At 52.7% G+C, this 8405-nt stretch overlaps 2 protein-coding genes across 6 annotated transcripts in view; one reads left to right on the plus strand and one right to left on the minus strand.

The window, feature by feature from the left end:
• The window catches only part of BOLA1 (bolA family member 1), a 2351-nt gene extending 1930 nt beyond the window's left edge, over window positions 1–421 (minus strand). Inside the window, exon 1 of one of the 4 annotated variants that reach the window (XM_041475236.1) lies at window positions 335–421. The gene's annotated coding sequence lies outside the window, so the exon portion shown is untranslated. Of the gene's footprint in view, window positions 1–190; window positions 216–303 lie in introns of those variants that run through there. The other 3 variants (XM_041475239.1, XM_041475237.1, XM_041475238.1) reach the window with 3 other exon arrangements.
• A 3108-nt stretch (window positions 422–3529) lies between these two features.
• Window positions 3530–7983, plus strand: HJV (hemojuvelin BMP co-receptor). 2 transcript variants are annotated; one of them, XM_041475221.1, is made up of 4 exons: window positions 3530–3937; window positions 4289–4468; window positions 5174–5670; window positions 6357–7983. In XM_041475221.1, exons 2-4 carry the CDS (start codon window positions 4369–4371, stop codon window positions 6981–6983), a joined length of 1224 nt encoding a protein of 407 aa, XP_041331155.1. In that variant the 5' UTR covers window positions 3530–3937; window positions 4289–4368; the 3' UTR covers window positions 6984–7983. The 2 variants fall into 2 exon arrangements, with proteins under 2 accessions (XP_041331155.1, XP_041331156.1); XM_041475222.1 differs by having other exon boundaries at window positions 4307–4468.
• Window positions 7984–8405: the final 422 nt, after the last annotated feature.

The following is an 8405-nucleotide window of genomic DNA, read 5'->3' on the forward strand; positions in this document are numbered from 1 at the left end:
GGGGGGCTGGGGGGATGGAAGGGGTTAACAAAGGGGTGCTGGGGGGGTGGAATTCGGAATGAGGGGGTGCTGGGGGCGGTGAGTCTGGGGGAGCCCTGCTGGACCAGCCCCACCCCCAGGAACGGCGGAGGGGGCGCACGGCGGTGTCCCGGGGAGCTCCCGGGCCCGGAGCCCTCGGGAAAGGCCTGACCTCCCCCTCAGAGCCCGCCTGTCCCCCGCGATCCTCCCACAGGACACCCCCCCGGGGACCAGCAGATACTGCCGGAGTTCCCAATGCCCTCGGGACCCTCCCGGTGCCCTCACGGTGCCCCCGGTGCCCTCACGGTGCCCTCACCGCCCGCTCCGCTCCCGCCGCTCCGGATCGCCGCCGCCGTCACGTGACGCCGCCGTCACGTGCACCACGTAACCCCGCCCACCCCGACAGCGAAAGCCACGCCCCCTACGCACATACCACGCCTTTTTACCCTTATATGGCTAAAAGGGCGGAGAGTGATACGTGTGGGCGGGGCCAGGTGTGCTCCGGGACGCGATTTCCTAAGAGGGGCTGAATTTTGGGGTTCTCACCAGACATTGCCCCAGTTTTTCCCGGTTCATCCTGATTTTCCTGCTCTTATCCTGATTTTTCCGCATTCACCCCTATTTTCCCATCATTGCCTTCATATTTTCCGGATTCGCTCTCATTTTTGATTTCTCCTCATTTTTTATTTCTCCTCTTTTTTTTTTTTTTTTCCTTATTTTCATCCTGATTTTTCCCGGTTCATCCTGATTTTCCTGCTTTTATCCTGATTTTTCCGCATTCACCCCTATTTTCCCATCATCGCCTTCATATTTTCCGGATTCGCTCTCATTTTTCACATTTCTCCTCATTTTTTCCAGGTACACCCTAATTATTTTCCAAGTTCATCCTGATTTTTCCAGGTTCATCCTGATTTTCCTACTTTTATCCTGATTTTTCCTCATTCAACCCTATTTTTCCATCATCGCCCTCACATTTTCAAGATTCACTATCATTATTTATTTCTCCTCATTTTTTCCTTATTCTTCTCTTAATTTCACCCTGATTTTTCCCAGACCATCCTGATTTTTCCAAGTTCATCCTAATTTTCCTACTTTATCCTGTTTTTTCCCAGTTCATCCTGATTTTCCTACTTTTATCCTGATTTTTCCGTATTCACCCCTATTTTCCCATCATCGCCCTCATATTTTCCAAATTCACTCTCATTTTTTATTTCTCCTCATTTTTTCCCTATCTTCATCCTGATTTTTCTCAGTTCATCCTGATTTTCCTACTTTTATCCTGGTTTTTCCCAGTTCATCCTTAATTTTCCAGGCTCACCTTCATCTTCCAAGTCCGCCCTTATGAGATTCCCTAAAAACTAAAAGAAGGGTTTTTTGGTCTTTTTTTTTGTTGGTTTTTTTTGGGGTTTTTTTTGGGTTTTTTGGGTTTTTTTTTGGGTTTTTTACCCTTTTTTTGTACACGGAAAGCGGGGAGAAAAGTCAGAGGGGTCCTGCCAGTCCTGCTGCCACCTCGTGGCATGGATCCTCTTCTCCAACTTCTTTGTGGCTCACAGAAATCACTGTAAAACCTCTTCACCAAATCCCCAAATCCTTCTTGCAGCTGAGATGTTCACAACACGAAGCAACACTCCATTCTCCCTTTTTTTTTTATTCTATTTATTCTTTTTATCCATCCTTACAAAACTCATAAATTTACGCTTGTTGGTCACGAGAGACCAAAAAAAAAAGTGTTTATTCCAACAGGTTCCTCTTATTTATAATTTTTTTTCCCCTTGCTTTCTATGTCAAGAACCTCGGTAGGAAATCCTCTCAGGGGTGAGATCCTCTTCCCAAACTTCTCTCCGGCTCGCAGAAATCCCTGGAAAACCTCTCCCACACCTGGAGAACCCTCAGGACGGGCAGCTCGGACGGACCCCACGCCCACCTCACCCTCCCCACCGGAATTTGCCTTTTGGGATCCAAAAATCCCCCCTGGCTATTTTTAAATTGCTGCCGGAGCCCACTCAGCTCCCTCTCCCCGTGACAAATCCGCCTGTCGCGATCTTCAGCTGTTTTTTTCCTCCCTCTGCTCCGAGCCCGGGTGGCAACAGCCGGGATTCCCTCCCCATCCCCACCCCGAGCAGGCACCGGGAATTTCCTCTGGGGGCTCTGGGGGGATTTGGTGCCCACCCCCCCCGGCATTTTCTGGGGTAAGTGGAGTGCTGGGATCCTTGGGTTTTGGGATTTGTGCTTGGGATGGGGTTAATTTCCTTTATTTCGGGAGGGATGGGGTTAATTTCCTTTATTTCTGGAAGGATAGGGTTAATCTTTATTTCTGGAAGGATAGGGTTAATCTCCATTATTTCTGGAGGGATGGGGTTTATTTCCTTTATTTCTGGAGGAATAGGGTTAATTTCCGTTATTTCTAGAGGGATGGGTTTTATTTCCTTTATTTCTGGAGGGATGGGGTTAATCTCTTTTATTTCTGGAGGGATGGGGTTAATTTCCTTTATTTCTGGAAGGATGGGGTTAATTTCCTTTATTTCTGGAGGGATGGGGTTAATTTCCTTTATTTCTGGAGGAATAGGGTTAATTTCCTTTATTTCTGGAGGAAAGGTGTTTATTTCCTTTATTTCTGGAGGAAAGGGGTTTATTTCCTTTATTTCTGGAGGGATGGGGTTAATTTCCTTTATTTCTGGAGGGATAGGGTTAATTTCCTTTATTTCTGGAGGAAAGGGGTTTATTTCCTTTATTTCTGGAGGAAAGGGGTTTATTTCCTTTATTTCTGGAAGGATGGGGTTAATTTCCTTTATTTCTGGAGGGATGGGATTTATTTCCTTCCAAGCACGGCATGGAAGGAAGAGTGCATCCTTTGGGATTGATTGTGCACCCTGGAAAGAAGAGGGATCCACTTTTCCACCTCTCTGGCTGATTTCCCCAAATATCATCTTCCCACCCCAGTCCCAACGCTCTCCTGGGCTCAGGTGGGCACCAGGATTTGCTCCCTGCAGGTGGAAAGCAGCAGGAGCTTGGTTTAGGACACAGAAGGATTTCCTGAGTGCGTCCCCAAAGGGATTTGTGGGTGCTGGAATGCTGAGGGACCAACTTCCCACCCCTGTCCTCCTCTGTGGCCTCTGGAATGGACCTGGAAATTCCCAGTTTGGGACATTCCTGACCATTCCTTCTCCGTGCAGGGAGCAGGGCTTGGTGCAGCCGCTTCCTGCACCTGTGCAGGTGGGATTTCAGGAGTGCAGCCAGCACGGTCTGGCAGTCATTGATCCCTGGGGACATTGGCCACCAGCCCTGGGGACACTGGCCATCGATCCCTGGGGACATTGGCCACCAGCCCTGGGGACACTGGCCATCGATCCCTGGGGACATTGGCCAGCTTTGGCCATGTTTGCCTTCAGGACTTGGCTGCGCCCCAGGAGACAAAACGCTGGGAAAGGGAACATCCCATTCCCTGCTGGACACATCCCACAGGGAAAAGCTTTTCCGCAGGGATTCACTCCCCGGTGGTGCCCACGGGGCTTTCCAAAGAGGAAAACCCAGGGAAGCTCCCACGAGCCCACATTCCCCAGGGTTTGGGGGCTCCCACCTCCTCCTGGAGCTCCTGTGCCCCACCTTCTCCAGGCTCTGGCTGTCGTTCCCGACTGGATCAGAGCCCGGCTAAATTTAGAAGGATCGATTTCAACCCCCGCCTCTGCCCCGCGGGGGAAAGGACAGAGCAGAGGTGCCCGGGGACGAGGAGCCACGGGGGGCTCCGTCCTCTGTCCCCTGGACTGGTGGGACCCCAAATTTACCCAGCTGCAGGACCATGGAGGAGCCCAGGGGGGCTGGAATTTTCCTGGGTCGTGCCACGGGTCTCTGTGGCTGTCACTCGTGACAAGGACGCCCGTGTGTCCCGCAGGGAAGGAGCTCCCTGAAGAGGCTGGTACAGGTGAGGGGGCGGTGGGAAAGCAGGAATGAGGGTCCAAGGATGTCGTTGGCACCCAGGGATGCTTCAGGTTCTGATGCCACGTGTGGTGTCCCCAAAGTGAGGGTGGAGTGACACGCTCAACACCCATCCCTGTGAGGAAACAGCACCAGGGAGGGGTTTAGGTTGGACATCAGGGGAAGTTTCCTCATGAAAAGGGTGGTCAAGGCGTGGCACGGGCTGCCCGGGTAGAGTCACATCCCTGGAAGTGTCCAAAGCCCTGTGGATGTGCCACCCGGGGACAAGTGGTGGCCTGGGAAGTGCTGGGGTGACTCGCTGCCAGCTGCAGGACCCGTCTCGGTCCCGTCTCCCCAGTCCCACCTCTGCTTCCAGGGGAGCTGCCGAATGAAGCCCGGAGCTGCTGGTGGGTGAGAGACCCCCCAAGCTCTGCATGGATGGGAATGGGGAGAGCTGCCCACAGTAGGAGCCCAGGGCAGCTGGAAAACTCCGGCCTCTTCCTCCGAGCTTTCCTGCTCCTCTTCCTCTGCAGGCATGGTAAGGATGCACGTGGGCAGAGCTGTTCCCTGTAAAAATCAGGAGAAAAGCGCTTCCAGGGGGAATCTCCATGAGAATCTCGAGCTGGGTGGTGGGGGGTGACGGGGGGAGGACAGGCTGCCCTTCCCCACCCTGCCGCCACATTCCTCTTCACAGAGAAAAGCGAGGCACAATTCTTCCCAAGAATATTTCTGGGTTTCACATTCTCTGAACACCAGAGAAGGAAAACACAACTCTTATCTTACTTGCTGTGCCTGTGTTTGTGCAAAAGTAGAATGCAACACGGAGATTGTTTACCCAAAGTGACGGTGTTTTGTTCCCTTGGCCTGTCAGGCCAGGAGTGTGTGTGTGTGTGTCGGGACTGTCGGCTGACAGTCATGAGATGAGTGCAGTGGAGGGCAGTTTTGTGCAGAGTTGAGTGCTTGGCACATTGGGTTTAGATGTGATGTAATACAGTCTAATATAATATATAATAGAATATTTAATATAATATAATATAATATAATATAATATAATATATTATAATATAATGTAATATGTAATATAATATATATATAATGTAATATATACAGTGTAATATAATATAGAATAATATAGTACAAGAAAGTAATCAATTATTCTTATGGAGTCAGATGCATCATTCCCTCCTCCTCCTCGTTTGTAATGAAAATATCCACCATTACCACCCCACCCCTTCTCTCCCAGTCTCCTCCCAGTGCAAGATCCTCCGCTGCAACTCGGAGTACGTGGCGGCCACGCTGCACCTGCGCGGCCCCGAGCGCGGCGCCGCATTCTGCACCGCGCTGCGCTCCTACTCGCTGTGCACGCGCCGCACCGCCCGCACCTGCCGCGGCGACCTGGCCTTCCACTCGGCCGTGCACGGCATCGAGGACCTCATGATCCAGAACAACTGCTCCAAGGAAGGGCCCACGGCCCCGCCGCGGCCCGCGGCGCCCAACCCGCACGGCTTCGAGTCGCTCGATATCTGCGATTACGAGAGGAGTTTCCTCTACAAGCACGGACGACCGCCCGGTTTCCAGCACTGCGCTGCTTTCGGGGACCCCCACATCCGGACCTTCCACGATGACTTCCACACGTGCCGGGTGGAGGGCTCCTGGCCGCTCTTGGACAACGATTACCTGTTTGTGCAAGCCACCAGTTCACCGGTGGCCAAGGGGTCCAACGCTACAGTCACCAGCAAGGTAACGTTAGCGCACAGGATGGGTGGCAAATCCAGGGTCAGGGCACCTCCTGTACTTCCCAAAATCCTTGGGACTGCTTCAGACCCAGAGGGGGATGAGGAAGGTGGGACAACAGTGGTGAAGGTTGTTGAGGGGACCCTCAAACACTCCTGCTGCTGTCAGGTGACTGTGTGGTCCAAGGGGTACCTGAAGGAATTTTGTGGTCCATGGGGTGCCTGGAGGAATCTTGTGGTCCAAGGGGTACCTGAAGGAATTTTGTGGTCCATGGGGTGCCTGGAGGAGTCTTGTGGTCCAAGGGGTACCTGAAGGAATCTTGTGGTCCATGGGGTAGCTGGAAAAATCTTGGGGTACCCGGAGAAATCCTGTGGTCCATGGGGTGCCTGGAGGAATCTTATAGTCCAAGGGGTACCTGGAGGAATCTTGGGGTACCTGGAGGAATCTTGTGGTCCAAGGGGTACTCGAAGGAATCTTGTGGTCCATGGGGTACCTGGAGCGATCTTGCTGGCTTTGGCTCCACCTGAGTTTTCCGTTGCTTAAATGGTGTTAAAAAAAGAAGGAAAGATTGTAGTTATCCCCAAAGGACTGTGGCAGGGATGGTTTAAGGACGGATAGGTGAGGTGGGACCTCCATCCTGGGACAGGACCACAACCACCACACTCATCCCCGCCCCGCCCCACTCCCCGCAGCTGACCATCATCTTCAAGAACATGAAAGAATGCATCGACCAGAAGGTCTACCAAGCCGAGCTGGACAACGTCCCTGCAGCATTCCAGGACGGCTCCGTCAACGGCGGCGCGCGCCCGGGCGGGAGCAGCTTGGCCATCTGGGAGCGCAGCCCCGGCCGGCACGTGGAGATCCGCGCCGCCTACATCGGCACCACCATCGCCGTGCGCCAGGCCGGCCGCCAGCTCTCCTTCTCCATCCGCGCCGCCGAGGAGGTGGCCCGGGCCTTCACGGAGGAGCAGGACCTGCAGCTGTGCGTGGGCGGATGCCCCCACAGCCAGCGCATGTCCCGCAGCCCCCGCGGGCGCGGCCGCGTCCCCGCGGAGACGGCGCGAGCGCTCTGCCGGGAGATGCTGCCCGTGGAGGATGTCTACTTCCAGTCGTGCGTCTTCGACGTGGTCACCTCGGGGGACGTCAACTTCACCATGGCAGCGCACGGGGCGCTGGAGGATGCCCGGCTCTTCCTGCCCGATGCTGAGAAGCTTCACATCTTCCAAGCTGGAGGAGGTTGCCAACTCAGCTCTCCATCGTTTCTCCTCCTCCTCTTCCTCCTCCTGTGTGGACTTTGGGCTGTTTTGTTGCACTTTTAACCCCCGCCTGCTCCGTAGGGAGCTGCTGGCTCCGAGCTGCAGCCAGGAGAGGTTCCTCGCCTTGAAGGAGGTGTCTCAGAGACCCAAGAGAGGGAAGAGGTGAACCCCTGGTTTGCACCCACTGGTCTCACACGGATGGTGAAGCTGCTTCCCAGCTCTTCTCGTGAAGGCAGTTCCAAATTTTTCTGTTCCATTCTGACACGTTCCTTTTCCCCTAAGGATGTGTCATTGCAGTGCCTCAAAGAAAAATAAACCCCCTGGGTTAGAAAGCCCCTCTGTCCCTCAGAGCCTTTCCATAACTCACTTCCCACCTTTGCCCCATGTTAATCCAGCAGAATTCCACTCAGGAACCATATAAATCCAGAAATAAGGGACTCAAAGCCCAAAGCCCAATTTTTAGCAATAATTTTTTTTTTTAAAAATGGATTTGGGACCCTTCACTCATCTACTCCCAAAGCAAAGCAAGGCCACAAATCATTCTGGGGAGCGTTGTGACCAAGAGGGAGACTTTTGAGTAGAAATCAGACGGTTTTGTCCAGGTGCTCTTCTTCCAGGATAAATAACAAGTGGATCGCCAGCAGTGGGAGCTGTGGAGCTTGGGACCTCCCACATCCCAGGCCACTGTTGCTATTTTTCCTTGTTTTCTTGGCACCTGTTGTGGACTGATTTTAGCCGGGTCTGGACTTGAGGCTGGTGTCAGGTTTTAGAGAGGACAAAACACCGCTTGGGAATTCTCTCCCTTGGGCCCAGATTCTCTGTCGCTGCTGAAATCCAACCCAAACTGGAGCTTTTGCTTGGAAAAACAGAATTCCTGATGGCAGAGAGCCAGCTGGGCACACAGATGGGCAGGGTATTGCCCCGTGGAAGGTGCAGAACTGCAGAGGGGAGGGCAAATTTCACATATTTCTGAGGATTTCAGTAAAGCAGATGGAGTTCTACAGGAGAAATCTTTTCCTTAGGGAAGACTTTCCTTTATTTTTAATAAAGTGTTAAAAACTTGGCCATCCCTGTCCCACAGAATTGCAGGAAGGGCTTGTGGACGTGGGGGAAAGGGAATTTCCGCCCCTCCAGGCACGGAGGCTCCATCAAGGGAGGTTCTACAATTCATGTTTCAATACATCCACGGGGTTTTCTCTCTCTTTACTCTTCTGTGCCAAGAGCACAAAGAATACGCAGGAAATAATTCATGGATTTCATTGTGAATTCCCCCTCAGATGGGTGCTCAGAGCACACGGTGACCAGCAGGAGACCTGCTCCATGCTTTTTACCCTGCTTCTGGTAATCCCTGAGGGGTTGGACATTAAAGGGGTCTATTTTTGAGTCCCCATTTCCTGTCATCTGTCTCTTCACGTCTTTGGGTGGCAGTGGCAGATGAGGATAAGAATATCTCCTTCCTCCCTTGCTCCTCTGACTCAAGAGCTT

This window comes from Pyrgilauda ruficollis, unplaced genomic scaffold, assembly GCF_017590135.1.
Source record: "Pyrgilauda ruficollis isolate IOZ18807 unplaced genomic scaffold, ASM1759013v1 scaffold340, whole genome shotgun sequence".
Lineage (NCBI taxonomy): Eukaryota > Metazoa > Chordata > Aves > Passeriformes > Passeridae > Pyrgilauda > Pyrgilauda ruficollis.

Bases quoted from the DNA above. Each gene is read 5' to 3' on its own strand.
- HJV (XM_041475221.1), top strand. From the start codon at position 4,369: ATGGGAATGGGGAGAGCTGCCCACAGTAGGAGCCCAGGGCAGCTGGAA. The intron at 4,469-5,173 runs GTAAGGATGCAC...CTTCTCTCCCAG, and splicing joins CCTCTTCCTCTGCAGGCATG to TCTCCTCCCAGTGCAAGATC. The intron at 5,671-6,356 runs GTAACGTTAGCG...CACTCCCCGCAG, and splicing joins ACGCTACAGTCACCAGCAAG to CTGACCATCATCTTCAAGAA.